This window comes from Tenebrio molitor, chromosome 6, assembly GCF_963966145.1.
Source record: "Tenebrio molitor chromosome 6, icTenMoli1.1, whole genome shotgun sequence".
Lineage (NCBI taxonomy): Eukaryota > Metazoa > Arthropoda > Insecta > Coleoptera > Tenebrionidae > Tenebrio > Tenebrio molitor.
In genome coordinates this window covers 15,899,503-15,925,710 of record NC_091051.1, presented here as the reverse complement: position 1 = coordinate 15,925,710, position 26,208 = coordinate 15,899,503, and the positions used below count along the sequence as shown (strand labels likewise).

The 26,208-nt window shown below is 36.4% G+C and overlaps 2 protein-coding genes across 3 annotated transcripts in view; one reads left to right on the top strand and one right to left on the bottom strand.

The window, feature by feature from the left end:
* Positions 1 to 8,654: 8,654 nt before the first annotated feature.
* LOC138132427 (cytokine-like nuclear factor N-PAC) overlaps positions 8,655 to 26,208 on the bottom strand; it is a 28,446-nt gene continuing 10,892 nt past the window's right edge. The window contains exons 5-9 of one of the 2 annotated variants that reach the window (XM_069049902.1): positions 23,638 to 23,736; positions 23,423 to 23,581; positions 23,090 to 23,263; positions 9,962 to 10,105; positions 8,655 to 9,909 (exon numbers count right to left, since the gene is read on the bottom strand). In XM_069049902.1, coding sequence (XP_068906003.1) covers positions 9,247 to 9,909; positions 9,962 to 10,105; positions 23,090 to 23,263; positions 23,423 to 23,581; positions 23,638 to 23,736 — 1,239 coding nt within the window. In that variant the 3' untranslated portion in view covers positions 8,655 to 9,246. The remainder of the gene's footprint in view (positions 9,910 to 9,961; positions 10,106 to 23,089; positions 23,264 to 23,422; positions 23,582 to 23,637; positions 23,737 to 26,208) is intronic. The other variant, XM_069049903.1, reaches the window with a different exon arrangement.
* Positions 16,595 to 20,885, top strand: LOC138132426 (immunoglobulin domain and leucine-rich repeat-containing protein 2). Its single transcript, XM_069049901.1, has 5 exons — positions 16,595 to 16,824; positions 17,063 to 18,882; positions 19,020 to 19,164; positions 19,224 to 19,364; positions 19,424 to 20,885. The coding sequence occupies exons 2-5, from the start codon at positions 17,111 to 17,113 to the stop codon at positions 20,081 to 20,083; spliced, it is 2,718 nt and encodes a 905-aa protein (XP_068906002.1). The 5' UTR covers positions 16,595 to 16,824; positions 17,063 to 17,110; the 3' UTR covers positions 20,084 to 20,885.

Genomic DNA, 26,208 nt, shown 5'->3' with positions numbered 1-26,208 from the left:
ATAATCAATCATTATTCTTTGCTGATTGTTTTAATCTACAATTTTCAGTAAATCGGCAATGTCACTTTGACGTTAATCATCAAATTCCGATTAATTCATAGAACATCGTATGATTAAATTAATCAAGAATAAACATAAACTTTTTTGTTAATCATAGGTTGAAAACATTGTGTTAAATTACAAATTAAACCTTAATCAAAAATTAATCATCGATTGAAAAACCGGCCCTTACAGTAAAATAACAATTTTCAAACTTACAATTTTCAAATTTTAGGGCACCAGTAATTCCTAGTTCTCTTGTTGCAATATTATTAGTACTTGACAGTTCAATAATACTAGCAAAGTCTACTAAAGTCTAAAGTTTACTTTTTAACGATGAACGGCCATCTTACTATTTTTGATTTTGACATCATCTATGCACCTGGGCGACTCGTATTACACCACAGTGGCACCAATTAAATATTGAGTATCTAATTATTTTCTCTTTTTAGAGGCCTGTTTTAATAGGGATAATTTGATTATTAAATACAGGGTGTCCCAAAAATGGCGTACTAACTTATTTGCTGATTTGGCGGTCTTTGAAAGTGGCACTTAACACATCAATTATTTTGAAATATATGTATGAAATTGTCATAACAGCTACCTCTAATCGTACATATTATCACAAAGTACAAGATCACTCACTACCAATATTTAATTCTGCATAATAGAGAATTTAGAAGCTTTGGAAATCGAAAAAGTATTTTAAATCCACCACGGTAACATTGCAAGGTAATGATGTACGAATATATAATCTGTTTCAAAATCAAAAATCCACCACCTGTTGAATTATGTTGGCAGAAAAAAAATCCCTAGAATAAGCTTCATTTTTTTTTGGGTTGGCCAAACTCCTGCCAAAATTTGAATTGTTAAGTTTATTTACGTAACACAAAATAATTATTATGTACAAAAAGGTCGTAACTACCATATCATACCTTTTGAGTGAAATAATAAAATGAGAATAAAAACACGATGAACTACCATCAAAACGACATCAACAGTTTTTTTTTTCATAACCACACTTTTTTCTCACACTTGCAGATACACTAAAACCAAAAGTTGGCGCGTTGTCGGTTGTGTTTTCTAGATAGAATGCAGTGTTGGTGGATTTTTGATTTTGAAACAGATTATATCTTTGTTTATATTGTATTACCGTTAATAATTATAATAAAAATAATTTATTTTTTTGTCGAAAACATTTTTTCCATATTTTTTTCATGTACATTTAGGCATCCTCGATTAGGTAGTAAGCAGTTTGTACGCCAATTTTGTGACACCCTGTATTTCGTGTAATTATTGATAAATAAATCGTGACAAATGTTTCAAATGACCTTACATTTGACTCGGTCGAGCCGCCTATAGACATTTCAACTCCTTGAATTTGAAGTGTTTCAAGTCCGGTTAAAAAAAAGCCACTTTAACCGTTTCCACAGAGATACACAAAGACGCAATTTTCGATCGCTTGAAGTTAACATAATTTTGTTACATGTTACAAAAAGGTTGGCATGGATAAGATATATTTTTTTCAATTTTCTGAAAATACATTTCTGCAAAAAGCAAGTAAACAATGTCCTTGGCGTTTGATAAAGTAAATTGGAAAAGTTTTTCAAAGAAATGTTTAGTATTTGCTTGACAGAAAATCAAAGAACAATTTAGCAGCGTATATCCTTAATGACAAATCAATATTTGATATTTTTTGCTTGGTGAGAAAGAAAAACATTCAATATAAAACAGCAAAAATGTCTTAGTGTTAAGACCAAAAGGTGTAATTTATTAATTTCACTGAAATTACATAAGAGAACATAAAATTATTAAAAGTTGTTTTTGAACTGAACGAAGCCGACACACATTTCAACAACTACCAAATACATCTGGATTGCAACTGCCACATTTTGCTAAATTTATTTATTAACTCCCAGTTAACACGCCTGTAAAATTATTTAGGTAATAACGCTGTTGATGCGATTATTAATACCACATCCTGTATATTGTTTGTTGTTAATTTATATCCTAGATGATACTCATGCAGGGGTGGCTTTTCTTTCATTATATTCCCATTTTCATAAAAAAAAAATAAATAAATTTTCAGTGAACAAGTAACGTTTTGCTTTGAAGAAAGTTTTACACAATTTTAATTTTCCGTGACAAGAATAGTTATAAACAGTAACAGTAATTATTATTATCCCTCATATGTGTCGCTAAACTCCATTCACCGACAGATTTTACGTTTTTTAATTCTAGTTCTAAAACATAACGCAGTGAAAAATACTAAATACGCAAGTTGTTCAATACTGTATACCACTGGTATAGCCCTGCAGAAATACTGGCGCCACTAGTAATCCCCCTAACAACTTGTTTGCTTGATGGATTGACAGCTGTTTATCTCAACGGATTTTCGATACAAGTGTCTTTAATTGTTTAAACTGTTTTTGAAATTAACAAGAGAAAGAGGAAGAGTAAAGAGAATGACTGGAACTGGGAAGGAAGGAAAATTGAACGAGCAAAAGAGTTCAAATACTTGGGCTACACATTCAACGAAAGAGCCACGGATAAAGCACGCATCAGAGAGATAGTGAGGAAGGCAAGTAAGATAATGGGATGTGTGTGGGGAATAGGAGACAGAAAGTGGGGAGGTGATTTCAGGAGGAGAATGATGTTTGAGAGCATGATAGAGAGTAGAAGGAACAAGAGGAAGTAGAAAGAGTGCAAGAAAAATATTTGAGATGGGTCCTAGGAGTGGACAGAGAAACGTCTGGTCACATAGCGAGGGAAGAGTGCAAGAGGAATAGGCTGAAAGTGAAAGCGGGAAAGAGAACGGCAAAGCTTGAGGAGAAAATGGATGCAAGGAAATTGTGGAGGATACTAACCGAATGCTGGAGAGAAAAGAAAAAGAAGAAGGAGAGTGAGAGAGAGAAATACTACCAGAGGAACGGGTATTATGCCAGTGAAGAAGTGGAAAGGTTAAGAGCAAAAGGAAGATGGATGAACGCAGAGCTGAGTGAAAGAGATAAAGACACATACAACAGAGAGTATGACAGGTGTACGACAGAGGAAATTCCGGAGTACCTGGGGAGAGAGACTACAAAAGAAAGAAAAATGACGGCGAGATTTAGATGTGGGAACGAGGAGAGAGAAAACAGGTATTCGCCGGAAGGAGAGGAAAGAATGTGCAGAGAGAGGGAGAGAAAGGAACAGGGAGAAATACTGAATGAATCCGGAAGGAAGATAGGATTGGTGAAAGAGATATGGAAAAGGAAGGACAGAATGGAAAAAGAAAGGGGTGGGGGATAGAGAAAAAAATGTTACATATTTTTAGAATTGTTATTCCTTTAGATAGAACTGTATGTAGGAATCGGAAAGCATTATCAACTGTTTTTGAAACTACTGATTCTTCTAACAATAAGATGATGTTGCAGGCGTGAAATTTATCGGTGACTGGAGTTTATTATTTCTGGTTAATCGGTACTCTTTCAATTTTACTTTTTAGCCATTTCATGGAAAAGACTAATTACAATATGGCTGACGTAGAAAGAGCACTTGACAACGTCGTAATTCCAAAAATAAATTCTGCTGTCGTTAAAGTATTAGCTATCAGCTTGAAAATGTAAAAAATCCAGTAGGTAAATGGACGCATTTCCGCCATTGCATTGTAAGCTAACAACGTCTGTTGGTTTTCGTTAACGCCGGTCCTGTCCGAAAACACCCCCAACGAAATAAATTTCGATCGAATTTAATGCGCCAATAAATCAGATTTTACGCCACGTCGGGACTTATCGCCGTTCAGATTGAGTGAAGGCCTATTGCGATGTGTACAAATGTGTCAGTAGATCTTTCGACTGTTGTTCGAACGATGAAACGTAATTATTCGGTAGTCCGGAGGCTAATTTAATAACCGGGGAAGGACCCAATCACGACGGTGAGGACCGGGCCATTTCCAACGAAAGCGATTGTCAATGATTTATCAAACAAATTATGATCGCTAGGGGCCAGCTCCGGACAGTATGCAGTGCAAACAAACGTATCGATTTCGACTGAAATAAATTAGGTCCGGGCGCGACATCGCCACTCGAGCGGAGCACAAAAATTTTCAAATTTCAGTCTACGTGCATTTACACCGATTGAAAATGTCTGTTCGGTGTGCGTTGTTGCTCTTTTTCGCACACGCTCCGGCTCTTTCTCCGCGCAAAATCAGCTCGCCCTGTCATTATACCAGTACCACGCAGCTATTATTCTTTTCGTTGTGGTGTTCTTCTTTATTCAATGTTTATGGCTTCTCCGTTAAATGCTGACTGTTATTTATTGCTATTTGTGATTGTAATTATACGGCGTACATCACTTTCTCTTCGTCATTTTTTTGTTTCTTTTTGTATTTCTGTTTTACAGTCCTGGTCGCATTTACTTCCACATGTGCTAAATTTCTATTATTGCACAAGGACAGAATTAGAAATTGGCGACGATGTTTCACTTAAAAATCCAAAAATAAAAAGCCACATTCTTTTTGGTTATCGAACAATTAACAGGTACAAAAAATACCCAGTCTACTACGACGCAGTTTACTATTGGCCGTGACGACTAATATAAAAAATACTGGGTGTCCTATTGAACTCGATACAAAAATACTCTCATTTTCATTTCCATTTCAAAAAAAGAAATCTGTTTCATGCATGCAGTCAAGTGTAATTTTTTATTATTTTTATTAATCGTTCATTGTCCAAGTTCTCTGGCTCGAAACGGATTTGGAGCGGCTTTTATTTCGTTAATCAAACTTTTGCGTGGATTTTGGAGTTCGCTAAATTTTATAATTGAATAACAATTCCCAAACATCGACACCGTCCTTAACCTGTCGGTTGGGATCGTCTCGGCATTCATTAAATTGAAATTTATACAAAATTTATACGGAGATGTACCTACGCAGCGAAGGTTGTCGATAGGGGTAATCGGCGATCTTAGGTATAATTTTAGAAAAAATTACTCATTGCAGAAGGTCGCCTCGATACCTGATTGTTTTCTCAAGGAAGATAAAAAATCGGCCATTCATGGTGTAGTTGCAATTTTCTCCGGTGACTCATGCAATATTCAAATATTAGAAAGGTGGTGATGAAACGAAGGTCTCGGGTTCATTTTGTTTTTGCGGTAGTGCGATAGAGCCATCTTTGTGTACATGACAGTTATGGCAACAAGAGATAGTTTTTTCAAAAAAGGAATGTTCACCTTTCTAATTAACCGGGTCAACAAATTTAATCTGTCATTTTATCATTGTACTGTTGTTTTTTTAATCATTTCTTTTTTATTAATACAAATTAAACGTGTGATTACGAATACAGTTCCCAAAACTGGAATAATAATTACCCATGTTAGTATTATGTCACTTAAAAACGGAAGTAGTACGATAAACTAGAAAACTACATTGCTGTTATGTAATGTAAACATGGTACTTACCTATAAAGAATAATAGGTATACTCTTATGATGAGTTTAATAGCTTATATTAAGCACTAGTTATGTCATTTCGGTAGCATTACCGTTACCGTTAATAAAATTATTACTGCTCGTTATTTGTTGTGGAATTTTCGTAATAAATTCCGATATCATCTTTAGAATTTGTTTATCAACATTTTTTAATATCGTGCTTGAATAATTTTTTCTTTTAATAATCAAAAGTTATCAAATGTGGAAATAACTTCATCTTCTTCGGCTCCTTGAAATTTCTAATGAAGATTTAATTTATGATTTTACTTTTAGTAACTGAAACTAAACGAGATTTATTTTACAGAAATCGCTTTTTCAGAATTTTAAATTTAATGAATTCTTGAAACACAAACTGACAGATGACACTTAACCAATTTAATCTCAGTTCTCTGGTTTTTGTCATAGAACTTCAGAAAAACTCGTGCAACTGAAACATGCAAAGACTCAAATTACTCAAATTTTATTAAATATGTAATACCATATTCCTACTGACGAGTATCGTAACAAGAAAATGTCCATTATTTCTCTCCACTCTCCCTTACCTACCAGGTGGTTAAGTTGGCAATACAATTAAGAACAATTTTTTATTCCGCTATTTACAACACTGCAACCGGATAGGTATGTTTTGTGGGTTTATTTGACAGATATCTGACGTAGCATTAATAACGACAAAATGGTAGGTCATGAGAGTAAAAATTAACGGCAAAAAGAAATCAAAGTTGGAATTCGGAATAATAATCTAATAATTAACTAAAGGAAATTCTTTAAGTGCTCACCATTTTGCTCTAAACATAAATTTAACTTTTCTCACAAACGATTCACCGGCATGTTTAATTTAATTTGAAATGTCAAATTTGACTTGTCACTGATGCAGCTGTTAGTGTGAAGCCGTCAACAACCGGAAGTTACTCCAGTTGTACCATTTAGAAATAAAATTCAGCATTACCAACTTAAACAGTCCTTCTTGATCACCCGTATTATAATGTGAGAAACATAAATTTAAGGAATAAAGTTGAAGAACTTTTGGTTTCCGAATATTGATTAATCAGTAAATAAACTTAGCCTTCAAGCGGTCGAAAATCACGCCTTTGTGTATCTCTACAGAAACGGTTGAAGTAGCTTTTTTTGTATCAGGACTTGAAAACATTTCAAATCCTAGGAGTTGAATGGTTCACAGGCGGCTCGACCGAGTCAAATGTAAGCCCATTTGAAGGATTTCTCACGATTTATTTATTAATAGTTATACGAAATATTTAATACCTAATTAAATTGTCTTTATTAAATGTCTCTAAAAAAGACAAATAACGAAATTATTACCCAATATTTAACCGCTGCCACCGTGATGTAACACGAGTCGCTCGTGTGTAAGGATTACAGATGTCAAAATCAAAAACAGTTTGATGGCCGTTCAACACTAAAAAGTAGACTTTACTAATATTATTGAACCTTTAATAATATTGCAACAAGAGAACTAGGAATTACTGGTGCCCTAAAAATTGAAAATTGCAAGTTCGAAAATTGTCATTTTACTGTAGATAAATAGTACACATTCAGATTAGAAGGTCTTTTTGTGTTCCGCCCAGTTGCCAAAAAGGCTCACTTCTGCTCCTAATGATAATAATCTACTATTTTTTCCATTTTGATATTCAATACCTAGACTTGGACACTTGATTTACCAGTATGGAGGTATCATAGGAGTGTTAATTTTTCTGTTTTTAGTTGTTTTATACTTTATTTTCACACAAGTTCACATTGATTTTCCAAATGAAAATCATCAGTAATTGTGGTACCTAGTAAATTTTCTAATTTAGGTAGTTACGTTAATCTTTTAACGTCACAAATTCAATGTTGTGAATTTTCAACGAAACTACTCAATTTTTTTCGTGGGCACTAAATGCGAATGTATCATTTACTAGGTAAAACAATACCCAACAAATCAACTCTTTAAAAACTTTAAAAACTATTTTTATACCATACAACCGGGTAAATGGTACAGCTGTTTATTTGGGCTAAAAATTCGAAAATAAATCTACGACAATAACTTGTTTTCTTCTTGAGAATCAAACTGTCACAACAGTTTTTCTCAATTTAACGCGTTTTGGAATAATGATGACTACTGAGCGAATGCTTCTGCCGTCTCAGATAAATCAACAAGAACATCAGCAAAAGCAAGATTATTGAAAAATTTTTAAATCATTTACTGTTCCGATGTGATTATAGAAGTAACCATTTACTTTTGTAATATAATACCTACAAAATTGTCTTGCTCTTAACAATCCCATCGCGATGTGCCTCAATTAAGCAGAATCAACTCACTGCCTACGGCTTTAAAATTAAAGTCAAATCAATCCACCGAAAAATAGGTTGAAGAACCTTCTTCTTTGTAGGTAACACCCTAGTCGTGATAAAATGTTCACATTGCAATTATTTACACAAGTGCCTACGTCGGTCTACTTGTTCACATTTATTACTTGCCAAATTGTAATCATCGTCTTAAATTACCTACTAACTTTCAACAAAGGTGACAACACGATCCCCTCGCGCCTCTCTCGTTGGTGGAAATATAACAGAATTAAAAAAAATGACTAAGCCACAGTTATTAATTCGCTTTAATTTTTTCAGAATTTTAATGTGGATATTTTACATAAATTTGTGCCATTTGGGAAAGCGCTCGCAAATACCTCATAAATATTCAAAACCCAACAATATAAAATAAATATTTCAAATAATGTCACCTTTAATTGAATATTGATTATCACGTGGTAGGACATATTTTGCATAATGATTGACACACGTAACCTGAATCTACTGTAAACACCACGAACTGTCTTACCCTCGTATCTACTAGAGCGGACACAAATGTCTCCAAAAACAAAGCTTCACAGAACTACAAACTTCACAACGGGAAGTTTTCAGATCTGTTTCCGCGAAAGTCTTCTGCTTCTGCTTAATTGAACTTAATTTTATAATAAACAAATATTCCTTTTAAATTAGAATATTTATCAATTAACTAGTGGTGATGTTATCAACCGTTCGTATTAACCGATCGTTGGTAACCTTATCGAAATCAGATCTAAGGTTAAAGTAGACTATTACAATTCGATTGTTATCAGTTAACAATAGGGTCTCTTCCGAATAACACATACCTTACGATATTTAGATTTTTATTGATAAACTATTAATTATGTAATAAAAAAGACAACTTACAGAACACCTAAATAAAACGTTGATAATTACAAACTCATGAGTTTGAGTTCTTATTCATTTCAGCTTGTTCAATAATTCACTATGTTGCAGACACTGTCGTCGGGGGATCCCAAAAATTTAGTATTTGAACGTCAAAAATTGAGAATAAATAATTATAATTATTAAAACTGATGACAATGTGAATAAATTATAATATAATGCAATTATTCTATACAACAAAAAAAAAAAAAAAACGATCATTACATCATGAACCACCTTCCAATCTCTGACGTTGTTCGACCTAAATTTTTATGGATTTGTTGAATATTTTCCAGATAATTACACCTATATGTAAACATGTTGTAGGCACAGTAATGTCTTACACAAAATTCACAATTGGTAAAAAATAAAATAAAATTTGTGTTACAAAAGTTGACACAATCGTCACGAAACGATAAAAGAATTAAGTGGAAGGACACTACCATGATTAAAGTTAACTAATTGGACATAACCGAAATAATGTTCTGAATTGCGCCAAGACTGAAACTAACGACTAATGTCTCATCTTCATAAAAACTATAGCGACATCGTGTTCGTCATACCCCGACCGTCTGGCAGTCTTGTATGCTTCGTTCGATGCGGCGGCCACGGGCAGATTTTGTTTAACATCGTTAGAAATGTCAAGACACAGTTTGATATCTTTCTGCATGTACTCGAGGGCCTGCTCGACTTTCGAAAAACTCCTGTTGTTGATGAGCTGTCCCTTGTTGGACAGATAACTCGAGGCCCCTTCCGACAGATTGAAGATCTCCAGAAAGTCCTTACACGAGAGACCGCATCTCTCGGCCAAGACCATGCTCTCGGCCAGTCCGGCAAGCCCGATACCCAGAGCCATGTTGATGCACAGATTCATCTTGGTCGCCGACCCTATATTGCCCAAATAAAATGCGGTTTTACCGATAGCCTTGAAACACGTTTGACAATCATCGAAGAGCGACTTATCGCCGGCCGCCAAGATGATCAAACTGCCGCCCTCCGCCTGTTTCTTGCTCCCCTGCATCTGGGCCTCCAAGTAGCGCCCGCCTTTACTTTCGATGATGTTACAAATATCTTTGGAAGTGTCCGGATCGATGGAGGTCATCTCCACGTAGCCTTTGCCGGCTAGAGCCGCACATCCGTCCGCTTGGTGTATCACTCCGCAGTTACCGATCACCACCTGGGGGAAAAGCAAAGTCAACACAGAAAAAAATGTAAAATCGACGACAAACTTGCTCTGTTACCTCTTTCGCTGAACGAGGATCCGCCAGACAGCTAAATATTACGTCAGAATTTTGTACTACGTCACAGGGTGTTTGGTACGTTTGAACTAAACCTAATTGGTTGGCGTCAGCCTGTGCTTTGATCTCATCACACTGCAACAAAAACAACATTTAACCAATTGATCGACAATCGTTGTCAACTAGAATTAGATTGGGGCTGTTACGACGGCCCACCGCCCAGTTTTTGCCATCTGCCGCAGGATCTCAAGTGCTTACATCACAATATTTGTCCTTATAACTTTAACCTAAAAAGTCCAGTTGATGTGCAACGCAACAAAAATTCTTTGTTCGTTACTTTCCAGAAGTGGCAATTTAAGCAGTCAACAATTCAATCCTACTCTCCAATCTAATTCTTTGTTGTACGAATTTGTAACAATTACGCGCAATGAACGCTAATAGAAAAGTAAATACAGCAAAAGGTGAAATGTGTGCACTTAAAAATGTATTATTTCTTTTACGAAACATTAGTGACAATTATGGACTTAATTCAATTAGATCATCGTCAGATCTTATCGGAATTGTTGGTAAAACAAGGCTATTATTGACATGTCAAGTGGACAACTTAACCAAAAGAACCCAAATGAGTCAATTACTCAACATAAATGAGCTAATAAAGGTCGTAATATTCCAAAGCAAATTGTTGTAGCTTCCGTCTACTTTGACGGATTCTTTTAAGCTCAAAGATAACAAAACACTTTTCACATACAGGGTGATTCAAGTTTTACCGTCCGTACGATACACTATTAAAAAATTAGTAAAAATCACGAAATGTTAGGATTATAATGCGCGTTCAAATGAAATCCTGGGCTGGGAAGGCGTTGGAAACCGTCAATTATTGTGCTAAAGCATGTTGGCAGCTAACCTAAAATTTAGAGCAAAAAAATCTTTGTTTTTTCTTTCTTTTCAATGTTTTACATTAAAAATAGAATAACTTAACGATTCCTATTCTCGAAGAAAATATCTAAGGGCATCCTTTGCTGAAAACAAACATGTTTAATTATGTCCCAATTAAACATAAACAAATGTCATTCGTGGCAAACGGCGGGAAATTCAAACTTTACACTGTTCTAAACGGTTTAATTTTTCCAACGCCTACTCAGCCCAGGATTTTATTTGAACGCGCAATATAAGCCTTCAAATGTGTCCAATCAATTTCCCCGTGTCACTTCATTCAGAGCCATTAAATTTAAAAAATCGATTTTGGCAAAAAAAAAAATCGTACACGCTCATAATTCACAATTACATAATTCAACCAAAACATTTATGAAATTTGCATCAAAAGAAAATTAAGTATTATTTTTTGAATTACATATTCCAATTTAAAAAATAACAGCGTAAAATGACCAAGATTGACAACTACACTGTCATAAATAAATATCTCATTGTTGGTAAACAGCCAACAAATATCTGTTGAGAACTTTTCTATAGTTGGGACAACGAACAGATATAGTAATAAAAAAAGGGGATGTGGCTTTAGTTGCGCAGAACGATATACGCCGAAGCCTATTTCACAATGAGGCAGGTTCTTTGCCATTTGTCATTTTTATAAGAATGTGATATAATTGATAGACTGAGAAAAATGTTGCATTCATTGACGTGCACATCTTCTCCAAACAAATACATATCTGCATAAGTCGACACAAAAAAATTTGTGGGTCAAACGTCCAGAAACGCTTTTGGGAGTACATACTCGCATTTGCAAGCCTCGGCTGGCAAATTTACTCGCACTCGCAAACGTGCCGTTTCTGGCCTAGTGCTACAAATAACTATTAATTAATCATCTAGATATCCGCTAAGAAAATGATATTTAACAGAAAAATTAATAGATCTTAATGGAAAAGTTCACAACACAAAACGGTTGTTTTTTTTAAAATTAAATTTAATGCAACTTTAATAGATAATCTTGTTCGAAGCCACGACGTCGCCCAACTTTCCTGATCGAAAGCTGTATCGTAATCGGCGAGTATCGACACTGCGATGGTCGACATCCTCTTAATTGATCATCTGCTTTGTCGACAAATCAATTCATCAGCCAAGATTTCATTAAAAACACGACGATCCAACAACATTTTTTTCGGACGGCTGTAATTTCACAGAGGCAACATTCTTCAGTCTTGGCAGGAAATTGTGTTTATTTTGTACAGTTAGCACGATTCAAAATGGTACCCATGTTAATAATCGGAAACAAAGACTGTGACCTCTTTCCGTCTACACTCGCGATTTTTTTTTAATTCAGTTCGAGATAAAACAGCCAAGGGTAATAAATTTATAATTGGTTGCGAAGACTCAAATGTAAGTAGGTTGTCTTGGTATTTATTTTCTGCATCGTTTCCAATTAGATTTACGAATTGTTAAGACAAACTCGCTCAGATATGTTTATTTCTTGTAGCATTTAAGTAAATTAATTTTCGGCGAAAGCACGAAGCTCCCACTTCTGCGCAAATATAGATAAAGTCAACATGGTACTTGCCATATATCAGTTCAAGTTTCTTGAAAATGATAAGAAAATAAATGTAAAATAGAATTCTTTGAAGAGGGCGATTTTTTATTCTTTATTGAGAGGAGCTGATCGCGTTTCGTGTCCGATATCGAAATCCCGTTTAATGTTACTCAGTTGTTTAATTCAATCCTCGTGATGCAAAATATTCCAGAAATCCCAATCAATATCCGTCATCCTAGACAGATTCATCTCCTTCCAATTACGTAGTTTGTCGGTACATATTATGCCGCAATATTTTAATCGTTAACTGGAAGACATTCATTTCTCATCCAGTGAAAAGACTCGATTCATTTTAAACCAACATTTGGAAGCAGTACAAATTGTTTGATGGTAAATATTTTTACACGAGCGAAAAATTTATGGATAAGGGAACGCTACTGTTGACAGACAAATAGCTACATCCCATTTAAGTAAAACAATAATGCCGAAAAAGTCGTTGGACTACCTCGTCGATGAAAATTCAAAAGTAATTTTTCTAAACGAGAGAATATTGACAGAATCAAATTAATCGCTCATTAATGAAGTACGTATGGACTGAACAATTTCGTTAAAAAATCACCCAATGCATAATGTATGTAATGGAACAACAGATGTGATACAAACAATGAAAAGTCAATAATTCGTTTAGTGATAATGAATAATCCGACTTGAAAAAATAAGTACAACCATTAAGCTGATTGGAGCAGTTCATTCTAAATTGTTTAAATCGACAAAGAATGTTGTCGTCGTTTATTCTCCAACGGTATCTGTTTACGAATTTTCTTATCAATAATCTTTAAAAATAAACTTAATATTTTTACAAGCTCCATAAACAAGACAAACACAACGTTTACCGAAAGTGGCAAAAGTTTATATTCAAAATAGTGGCAGACATTAACCTTATCTAACGAATGATTACAACCAGTCGAGGTCATTTTTTATGCATTCTCATTTTACGATCGATAGTGACGTAAATAGAAGAGCCATTATCAACGGCGTTGAAGGCACAAAAAAAAATAGTCAACGATAACTCGACGGCGCCGTTGAATATGCATCCGAGCAAGTATTATATCAACTGTACGATTTCCAAACCCAGTGCGTCGCAACTACCGAGCAGTATATTTATTAAAAAGCAATAACATCTATTTAACCTTCGAGAACTTTTAATTAATTCGTTGCAATAAAACAGTAAACGAACTTGTTTTTGACATTGAGAAATGCTTCTCCAAACACATAACAGATCTGCCTTTATAAATCATAATTTCACATTTAATTAGACCATTACTTCGGGACAACACACAGGACGTGACAGAAGAAATCGTCCGGGCATAAATTGTCAACATCTTCAATTGGCGAGCACGTACACTGTAAAATATATTTTAAAATGTCCGCACAGTAGCGTTGGTTTCTCGTGTTTTGTGGCCACATTTTGAAGTTTTGTACTGTCGAAGATTTAACTGCAAGTTGTTGAAAATTAATAACAGGAAAATAAAGATGATCCACTTTGATTATCCATATCTTGGCATCAATCAAAGAAAGCGCAATGAACCACCATTGTTGAATGCGATTGTTAGCAATATCTATTAATCCTAATCTCCATTAATGTTTTCATGTCTGTATCCAAATAGAACAGATTGTGATTGGCACATCTAGTGAACTGACAACTGAAAGGATTAACAGAAAACAAAAGTACATTTATGCGATGTGTGTAAAAAGAGATTAACCACAACCCAAAATTCGTACCGCCATTAATTGGCGGGCACGTTATAAAAATTAGAATTCATTTTTAACGGATCTGGGTCACTTTCTCGACATGTTAGTCTCACGGAGAAAGCACTTGCGGTGTAACGCAATCCCGACAAGGACAACGAAAACTACTACGAGCAGACCCCAACCCCCTGTCATCTACTCGTTCGACCTATTTCAATGTCATGCGTTTGGTTCCCCTTAATGGCGTTAAAGCGATAACACTGCTGCGAAATTGCTTAAATATGACCGATTGACAAGTTAGACACATGCTATAAAACTTGTTTGTAACTCGTGGGGCAACGTATCCTGCCTCTAACCTTCTTAATCAATCGCCAATATGTAGGCAGGTGTTAAGTAAGATTTTTGCCACAAATATAGGTATCTGCTCATTTTAACTTTCTCTTCCACTCAAAAAGAACGATCGGTAGTGCTTTAGTTAATTGGACGGCTCGTTACACCACAATTTTCGTGAAAAAGCATGAAAATATTACTCTGGCCGGTGCTTCGAAATCTTCGTTCTACTGTCAATATTTATCTAACAATACCAAGTTCTTGCCCACGGTCACTTATTTTAGAACCCATCATCAAAATGTACAATTTTAGTGTGACTCAATCGTTTCTTTTATAAACAAACCTCACCGATCATGAACGTACCGAAGATGTGGTAATCGTACCGCTGCGAGTATCACCTATAAAAATAATTTATGAACGTTTTTTATAGAAAATGACAAAATTTAATTTAAGAAACTGCAAATGGAGTGTACAATCTCATTTGAACTTTTATCAGTCTACAAAAAGAATTCGAAAAGAACGAACAAAATGTAATCGTTTTTCTTTTTACTTTGGTTAAAAGAAATAGGTGTCTTCGACAATTTTTCTGTCCTGTGCTCCTGGAAAGTAATGAACCCTTATTAGGGTAACATTTAAACCGGTCACCGTTGAAACCTGGTTTGTTTGTTGTAACACATTAGTAACGACCAGTATGAAATTACATATTTCGATCGTAAAAACCAATTAATACTTGGCCGACTAGCAACAATATCGCAGAAATGTCAGGGTTCCGCAGTGACAGTTTCGTGTTATTCAGGATTCTGGATAAAATGTGTACATCTAAAGCCTGCCGTGTTCCTTGCGTATGACCATAAATTCAACAAATCCATTACAAAATACAACTTGTTGAAGTCAACTTTACAACACAGCGCCAGGCCAAAAGTTACAGTTTATAACGTTACATTTCATAAGAGAAAAGGAGAATGAATGCAAAATGTACACAATTTTAATTCGAGCAACACAAACTGACGTTGCAAAAGAATAATTAATAGTAATTTCATTTTCACGTAAAAATAAGCGACACATGCGAAAATGATATTAGTTAGTTTGTCATTAGCGGCATGTCAAGTCAAGGCGTAATTATACACCGAACAAATAGAATCCTCGAACAAACGAAGAAATTTACCATGACCTTTAACACGAGTGCAACTTTTCAGTCTCTTATTGACTCAGTTTTTAAAAATTGTATTCGAACGTGTGGCTCCGTAAATTTCGATTTTGTAAACACTTTCCTCGACTTACTTAACAATAGTATTATCATCGTATATTACTCGAAGAATGCTGTTGATTCAACTGGTTGGTTTACTCGGTGGGTGCGTTATGCAAGCTTACATTAAATTAAATTAAAAAGTGTAAAGTTTTTGTGTTTATTTGAACGTTGCTAAATATAGCAGCAATGCGTCCGTCTTGATCGAAATGCAATAAAAACGCTCCTACGCCGTTTATTAAATGAAAAAATTTCATGTCAGCGTGGAGCTCAGGGGAAGCTTCTAAATATAGTCCCGTTTTGTGGTGCCTACCGTGTTGGCGTACCAACAAAAAAAAAATGACAAAACAATCGCTATGGGTGCGCCCAAGAAACCACCCTTCAACCCGAAATGTACAAGCATGCGGCCTAAGCTGAAATATCAAATGTTATCGATTACCACCTCTCTCCCCCTCAAGAAAACGATAACCAGCGTTATCAACAGGAAAGAAGCCTTATCGCAACCTCAACAATATGTAATTATTGGGATTAGGCGATTGCCTCGGCAAAAACCGTCGACTTTGATCTATCGTTGTCCAGTCGATGCGACTCGAGCCGCCTTCGACGAAACGCCACCGACAGGAGGCTAATCTAGAAAGTGACATTTGTCAAACATGGACACAGGTGAATGCCAACGGAAAGAAGTCTTCTTGATATTTCTCGGCTCGGAGAACAGTTATCCACGGCGTTATGAAACCGAGAGAGGCGACCGACCTCACCTCCGCGAGCCGGCCGAAATGGATTCGTCCGTTTTATTCCCCACTAGAACGCAGCTGGAACTGTCGTTCGTGACGGGCAAATTCAGCGAACAGTCTGGCGGAGTCACTGTGAGAGTCGAAACGTTGTGGCCGTACACTTTATGTGACTGTTGTAAATTCCACATCGGTCAGACTTCGTCGTCTTGGGGGACCGCTCCTCTTGTTCGTTTTCAAAGAATTATAAGAGCCATCACGAAAATCGACTGGCATTTTCGTAGAACAACAACCGACGAGGTTATCATATGGATCGGTGAGTATCTGTCGAGAACCGTTCGAGATAGCGCGCGGCGCCTTATCACTCACGTCCTTTTCCGAATTGTTGTTGACTGCTACCGTTGTTTCATGTTTGTTCGAATTTTTTTCATTGCGACGTTTGCAAGTGCGTCAATGCAACGCTGGCTCGCACCAACTTCAAGGTGGTTTTCTTTCGCCACATAACGCTTGCAAAAGTAGATCGATTTTTAAAACGTGGTCGTTCTTCGTTCCAGGTAGGACGGAGGAAGGGGTCAAGATCGTAGGACAATGTATTGTGAATTATGGAAAATAACAACCGGCTGAATGGTGCCGGTCGGATTTTCGTCGTCTTCGTTGTGGTGGTGTTGTTGCTGGTGCAGATTTCGCCGGTGGTAACGGGTCACACGCGACACGGTGACGGAACACTTCTTCGCGCTCCCCTGGGATGTTACGAACCGAACACTACGGTGCTGGTATGTCGGGACAGGCAGTTGAAGGGCGTCCAATTCGGCCCGGAGACGATACGGCTGGACTTCGACAATGTCACAGGCGTATATCTCGACGCAAAAAATATACGTCACCTCCGATGGATTAACAGTGGTGTGGTCGACATCAGAAGGACGATCGTCCATCCACAATTGTTGATTACTTTAGACGTGACCAAAAACAATATAACGAAACTGCAAGACTACTATTTCCAACAGTATATAAATCTGAGAGAGATGAATCTCTCCCACAATACAATCGATGATCTTCCTAGAAACGTTTTCGTCAATCAATCATCGTTGAAAATATTGTCCATTTCACATAATTCGCTACACGCAATACCCTTTCAAGTATTCGCTCCGATGGAACATCTGCGAATTCTCGATCTTTCCTACAACTACCTGGTGGCCGTGCTGGATCACTTCTTCAAATTCAACAGATACATCGAAGTGTTATCGTTAAACAACAACAAAATCGCAAAACTGACCTCGAACGCTCTAGCAGACCTGACCGATCTCAAACGACTAGATCTATCCCACAATTCGATAAGCGCCATCTCCAAAGGACTATTCGATCCACTTAACAACCTGGAGTACTTAAACCTTGCATACAACCCCCTTTACAACGCCCCTAGTGGAACATTCAGGGGCCTGTCGAGTCTGACCGAGTTGAATCTCAGCGGCAACAAACTCACCCACTTGACTTTCGGACTCTTCCACTTCAGTCCCCAGCTGAACTCGTTGACCCTCGACGACACCTACATCGAGGAGATCCACAACAGTGAACTCCTCGGCATCCCCAATTTGAAGATTCTGCGGATAAGAAACAACAAAGCGCTGCGAGCGATCGAGGGTTACGTCCTGGCAGACACCGTCCACCTGGAGGAGCTCGACATCAGCGGCAACGCTCTCACGTTCTTGCCGATATCTCTTGCCAACCTGACGAAGCTGACAATGCTCAACATCTCGGACAACCCTTGGGCGTGCGACTGTCGCATGTTCTGGTTCGCTCCTTGGGCCAAAAGAATGAAACAGATGCCGAACGTGACGCTGTCGGATCTGAGCTGCGGACCCTACGCCTACCCCAACGACATGTTGCCCACCCTCGAGCATCTCAACTGCACCGGTCCTCGCATCAATTACAAAACTCCCACTAAACAGTACCGGTTGCAATCGAACGCTCTGCTGGAATGTCGATATTCGGCGAACCCTCACCCGTCCATCACGTGGGTGACACCGAGCAGAGAGATTTTCCATTGGAATCCCGATCCGGTCATCCCCGACGTTTTTGAAAAACATCCCCACGCCCACGACCAACACATGACGCCGATCCGCATCATCCCCCCACGCATCCAGGTCTTGGACAATGGCACCCTCCTGATCAAGAACGTGACCAGGTTGGACTGCGGACGGTACACGTGTTACGCGAGCAACCCCATCGCCAATCACACCGAAAACGTGCTCCTCCACATCGACCCCACCGATTGGAACCACGTGCGGATCATGAGCCTGATAGTTGGACTCCAGTGCGCGACGGCATTCCTCGTTCTCACCCTGATCATACAGTTCCTGCGGTACTTGGTGAACAGGTAGGGGTCACACGTAGGTCTAGTTTTCGACCGTCTCTGTTAAATGTTAATTACCCAAACAAGTCGGTGAAGTTTATGTATTTATCGACTGATGCGCAGAATGCGAAACATTTTTACAGCATAATGTCTATTTTCAGGTTCGGCGTTCTAAACAATTTCTGCAGCTTCTGCAAGCGCGATCGCGTGTCACCACGGGCACGTCAGATTTATGCAATGCTCGATAACATCGAACAATACAAATCTCAACAATTGGAAAGGCTGAGAGACAATTACACGCAGCAGGTAAAGTTCAGAGCGATCATCGATCCTGTGAAATTTCAACTGTGACGGTTTTCGTGCAGGTTAACAGGATTAAAGACAACTGCACCCAACAAATGGAATGGATCCAGAACAGCTACCAGTCCCAAGCGAAGCACTTGAAAGATTTTCGCGATATCGGGACTCAGCACTTGACGACGTTGCGAGGCCAGTACTGCGACCAGGTAATTACGATTTGAGTTCCTGCCAGAATTCCCGAAATGCATCGATATTTTTGTTGTAGGTTAAAAAGGTTCGAGACTATTCCACCACACAACTGAACTGGGTTAGAGAGAATTACGTTTTCCAACGGAACAAGATCAGGAAATTCAGCGCCCACAAAGTGCTCCAGCTCAGGGAGACTTACAAGTATCAACAGCAGACATTGAACAAGGTGTTGGAAAATTTGCCCAGTTTGTATTTCGAAAACTGCCGAGCCGGAACGTGCGGAAGGGCCGAATCTCTGGTGTTCGATCCCAACGACGTGGAAAGCATAGACATCTACTTGAAAACGAAGATCGAGAAGCTTGCCGATTTGGAAGAAGTGACTAATACGGACGTCACCCAGAGCAGACTGTCCCTGTATTACACGCCCACCGAGAGGTCCTTGGGATCGAGAATACTTTCACCGGGGGATCCGCCCACCGAAGTCTTCGTCAATCACATCAGCAACAGACCCAGAGGACTACCGACCCTGGACGGGGGATCGACTTCGCACGAAACCATCATGTCTAATGGCACTAATCGGAGTAGTCTGATGAAAAATTCGCACAGCACCGAGGAGCTGCTGGCGAAGAATAGTACAACATGTGATATACAATCGTGCACGAGCCTACCGGAGTTGACTGTCGGAGATCACGACGTCTTTGAGGAGGAGAATAAACGGCGGGAAACAGCCTTGTAGACTCGCCGCCTAGTTTAATCAACTGCTGTGATAAAGTGAGTACGCTATCACAGTGTAGAGTCCGCTCCATTAGTGCCAATCTATAGGAAGCTGTCATTTTTTTTTCTTTTTACTGTCAATTGTTAAAAATTGCCAAAATATCCTCCTCGGCCCGATTGAAATGTATATTATGCATAAACAAACGAATCGACTTATGTTTCTTTTGTCACGGTGTCCACATTGTCTGTATAAATGGAGAATAATATGTAGTAGCTGGGAAAATACGCTAGACTCAGTATACCGAAGAACTAGCTAGTCAAACAAACATTTAAGAAGACTGACGATTCTCCACAATGAAATTACCGCGCGCTCCCATCGCCGTCTTATTTCTCAAAAAGTTTCTTTTTGCTGCTTCAACATTAATTCTATTACGTTACGAATTCTAATTTTAGGAAATGTTATCTATCCATTTAACGAAGTACGGTTAAGTTTTTCATCATAACTGTAGCGCCATGTACATTGATTTTTTAGCTGTGAAATCTGTAATTAAGGATCATCCCATTATCTAATGTTTTATAGCGTAACATAGAAATTACTACTATTTATACCTAGATAAACAACATTCGGTGTTTTGAGTCCTAGATATTGTTTATCCGCATCTACTGATGATTTCTACACTGGTATAGGGACGTTTTTTTATAAGCGGGTACCAACTAAGATACAACTATTTTTATTATCGAAAATATTATCTTGTTATTGTGATTTCATTAAGTGTTAAAATTAGCATGTATTTGCTACTTATTAATAAAATATTGTAACTGTATTCCTCATTTTAATTTAAAAGAAATATTTTTTTAAATATATGATACTCTCAAATAATAAACTTGCTACGCCAATTATGCCAGAACGAAACTGACTTTATATTGACTTTCTTATACCTGCAACCTCAATCCTGATGGAACAATATCGTCAAGAAATTATTAAACGGTCGACGAGAGTAGTTTCCTAATAAATTTAACGAAACAACATCGAATAACTTGATGTGAGTACTGTGTTATAATGTTTCACAAACGACGTATCAGTGCAACGGATAGCGAAGAGATTGCGACATCCAGCCTGTCTTACTTAACTGAAAGCAAAAATTATCGCTAGGGACCACTTGTGCGCCTTTCATTCATGACACAAATCTTATTAAGATAGTACCCTCATTGTGTTAGTTGCGTCCAGACGAGTGCTTTTCATCATGTTAATATCAAGATTTTATGGATCAGAAGATGCTACACGGTCAGTTGACTTTTTTTTATTGAGTTAGACAGTTTTATGCAAATTTTTCTATAATTCATACATTTTAAATTGCAGCAGAAATGGAAAAATATCAAAAATTAAAAATATTGCCAGACTGTCGGTTCATGAAATTTCATACATTTTTTAAAATATCATTTCTAAATAAAAAAGAAATGAAAAAATATTAAAATTTAAAATATCAATAAAGAAAGATTCGATGATGTCGGCTTCAAGAAACTTCATCAGTTTTACCTAATTTTCGGACGTATTTCTGAATTTGGGAAAGTCCCCGACGGGAAATAACGTTCTTATGTGTACATAGTACTTGAGAGGCAGTTGTGCAAAGGTAATTAACTTTAATTAAATGATAATATAAACTGCCATCACTCCGATCAACAAAGTAAAAACGTATCAATTAAATATCAATGACAATGGAACGCGGTTTTTATTATCAATATCACTATGCGATGATTATTTTCAAATGACAATGTATTAAATTCCACATACAAAGTGGTACTATCGCGGCCAAAATACTTTGGTCGTCACTTTTTGATACTTCAAATGTAAATCAAACATTAACGTCAATACACATGACAATTTCAAATTATTCTTGTCAAAAATATGGCACATTTAGTTTTTGATAAATACAGAATCGTCTTACTTGCTTCTAAAGGGTTGTCTAAACCGCGACCATGTTGATCTTTTGCTTTTGAACCCTGCCCCCGTAGCTGGGATTTAGCTCCCCCCCTCGTATGAAAGTGACAGATTAAAATCATTTTGACAACAAAAAATATGGTTAACTATGCAAAAGGTTGCTTTACAATTGCATATCATTTATGTCACATTGACGACCAAAGTATTTTGGCCGCGGTAGTACACACTAAGAAAATCAAAGATTCTAATTATCTTTTACCCGCTGGCGTTGTAGTCAATCCATACTACCATTTAACAAGCAAATTATTAAATTATTAAATTTATTTGAAAATATTCGTAAAGTTCAAGACGTACCACCAACCGACAAGTTTTACCATTTGTCAACAGTCAAACATCTTTGGAATTCTATCGTAATCGACTGTGACACGGAGATCTCTCGAACTCGCAACTAGCTCATGTATGACTTCATTTCTTGTTGGCAGAGTAATTCTTGCACGTTATCGCATTACACTGACACGACCGTTTTTTAAAGAATCATACAAAATCTTGAATTCGCCTTTGAAAATTATCAGCAAATTATGTGAGGCTTTTATAATCCTTGAAAAGAATAATCCTTCCTCACGACTGAGTGATACTAGAATCAAGTGGTCGGAGCGCACTGTTAGATATAAAAAAAAAAACGTGGTTGCATCTACCGAAATTTACATAAATGTTTTTGACGTTTTATCAAAACACTTCTTTATATTCAGGCTTAAAAAATACAAAAAGGTAGGTGACAATCCCTTTGATCTCGATGTGTTTCACGCTTATCACTTAGGAGCAACAGCTTTCTGTTAGAATTAATTTAATACCGAAATTCTTAGCAGAACGAATTCTTCGCTGTTAATAATTAGTGATTTAGATTTGACGTGTCACTGACATTGCCATGTGCATCCTTGAATGTTCTGTTCTCGACACCTTGCCCTTGTTGTGAACTATTTTATCAAATTATAGATTAACAAACCGAATCGTCAAATCATAACCCGGTTTTAGCTACTACGTACAGATTTTCATACCAGATAGGAAAAGAAAGAGAAAAAAGGTACATACTTTTTGTGACGATCTGTTCCATAAGTTGACTCTGTGTCCGGAATTGATTAGATTCATGACCACACTGGATCCCATATTGCCAAGTCCCATAAAACCAAAAGCCATTGAAGAGGCAGAGATGTTCTTGTTTTTCAAATCAACGGATACTTTATTCAAGTCTAGCTTGGGGGAATCCTGCGAACAATACGGAACGTTTTGAAATTTGACACAATGATGACATTTACCGTATTAAACGAAAGAGACATGATTAATTTAATGTTTGTATAAAAAAGGGTTGACAGAAGAAAAACAATATGTTTGTGGTGGCATTCCTTTTTTCGACAGGACACTTACCGGCTTACTGAGAATCGGCGGAAGGTTGAGAATCTCCTCTTCGTATGGTTCTTCCGAAGTTCCATTTTCGTCGAACTTCAATGATGGGGATTGTTGCTTGGGCTTTTTTGCACTAGTATTTCGCGGCGAATCCGAAGATTGGCGTTTGTTTCCTCCACTCTACGGAAACACAAAAAATTAGCATCGTTCTACTCCCACATTTGATAGTTATTTACCTTTCTTGGTTTTTTTGGAGACTGCTGAGCTTGTTGCTTGACAATTTCCGATTCTGTTTTCAATAAACTTTCGAACACCGCGTCGTAATTGGAGTCCTCCTGCAAAAGAACAACAGGGCTTCATTAAACTGCAGTTGATATTAAACTAGGAAAGCATCGACAACACGAGTGGAACCTAAAATCTGAAGTAATGGTGTACCAGTTCTTGTGCTTCCCCCAAACTGAACACCTATAGTAAATTCATTTTTGTAATGACGAACTAGCTGGAACTTTTTTTTTGTTAGATTTTTTACAAAATAAATAAAAACTGGACAGTTGGCAAAGATTTAAATTGTCGCTGCCATAATGAATGAATTTCCTAGAGATAAGCAGCACATTTTAAAGGCTTCCAACAAAATAAAAGAAATTAGGTAATCATGGAGATAATGGAAATGTAATGAAAAAGTACAAAATTGTAGAAGCAAATGACCTGACCCATAACCCAACTTTTTAAAAGCCCAAATTCGCGGTAAAAAGGTGTGTTCACAAGACAAAAGTTACTAAACTTAGTAACTCTGGTGCGTCATTGCAAAAATGAATTTACAATATAAACGGGCCCGTCTTGCCAAACTTCGACCTACTGATCTAAAACTGAATCTAAAGTCCATTCAAAAATCAAAAAACCACCACATGTTGCTTTAAGTTGGTAAAATTTAAAAAACCCTAGGTCGATATTTTTTCATACTATGTTGGTAACTATAAATAATGACATTTATTTGATTGAAAATAAAATTCAATTGCTTTGAAATTTCGTTCATATTGTTTTATTATCAGCACGTTTGATTTATTTATTGATTCTTATTATTTTTACTTAAGCATGCCCAGAAAAACAAGACACTTAATAGACATTTAACCTCAAAATTACAAGTCTCAACAAATTTTAGACAAGACAGCGTTGCCGATAGGAATTATCGAGGAAAATGCAACGTTGGTGGTTTTTTTGATTTTTGAATGAACTTTATTGACTTCGCAACCCCTAATTTAATAACTTTCTCAGATAATCTTTATTTATATTATGTATATATGTAAGTACATGTTTCTAACACATATTTCTTCAATACCTTGGACAAATATAATATCAATTTGTAGGAAATTATCAGAGATTTTAGACGACAGAATAGCTCATAAATTAAGTGGAAACAATAAATTAACATTTGGTTTGTAACAAACAACAATGTAACCTTATCGATAAAAAAAAGTTGTGTATGCTAATTAGCCGGGAGGTTAAGTTGTTATTCTGAAATTGGCTGAAGGTACTAAAATGTCCTATTAATTAATTTTCGAAAATTTATGTAAACAAAATATAAAAATAATACATAAAACGTATTTTTTTAAATACACTGACCGGCACAAAAAACGAGTCATTATGATTTCTTTAATAAATGATCTTGAAATTATATTTGTGCTTATTTTTCTTTATTATAGTTAAATTGGGATATTTTCAATGATCGGGAAGTGTTATGGTCACCATGGTAACCAAATGGTTTTGTTTAAATAAATGATTAGAAAATTTGGGCTACTTTCATGTTGTGTTTTTGTCGGTTGATTTACGTGTTAAATGATTTAATTTGACAATACGAGATACTAATTCAAAATGCTGTTCAAATTTTGGCAATTTTTCATAACATAAATTTTTTTCTAAAAAATTAGTTTTATATTATTTTTTTTTATTAAAATTTTATTTGCTGTGTTTAATGTTTTGTTTGTCGGATATTCTTTGGCAAAGAATACCTTAAATAACACTTATCAATACAACATTATATCAAAATTTTTTTCTAAGACAATGAATTACTTAATTATATTAATAAAATTCAAAGTGAGTGGTTTTTTGTGCCGGTAAGTGTATTATAATGTACTTGCAAATTTCTGATTCCCATTTATTTTTTAATTAATATCAGCAGATGTGCATTCGCTAAAACTGTGCGAGTGTTAAATCCTTCAAAATTTTCCTTGAATAAAAAAATAGTAGTTTATTTCACGAGTTCGTGTATAAATTGGGCTTTTTTTGGCATGAGTGGGCCAGTTTAAAACGCGAGTGAAACGAGCGTTTTAAAAGCCCACGACGTTTCATTCTGACAAGTTGTGACATTTATCAAAATCCGCTCACACAGGAGAAATTTTCTCAAATTCTGACAGTGTCCAAAAAAAAAAAAAAAACTGATACTGTCAACCAGTGATGTGGTTAGATTAATAGAAGCATGTAAATACCTAATAGAAATAAAAATGAAATTTTAAATTTGCATTTTGTTGTAAATTTTTAATAAACAATCCTTTTAAATTTGTAGTCAAGTTGTATGTTTCATCCGTGAAAAATAAGTCAGAATAGTAAACTTTAATCGAAGAACGACACAACTACGGCACCAACACAACATTTAAGTTTTCCAAAAGTGAGTACGAAAGTTTTTTGTTTTAAACTGTGAATCAAGGTTTATTTGTAAATTGAATCTTCATATTTAATTCAAACATTTACCTTTGCTTTCAAAGAAAACGACGGTTTTTGTCTTTTTCACACTGATAGCCGATAAAAAGAAG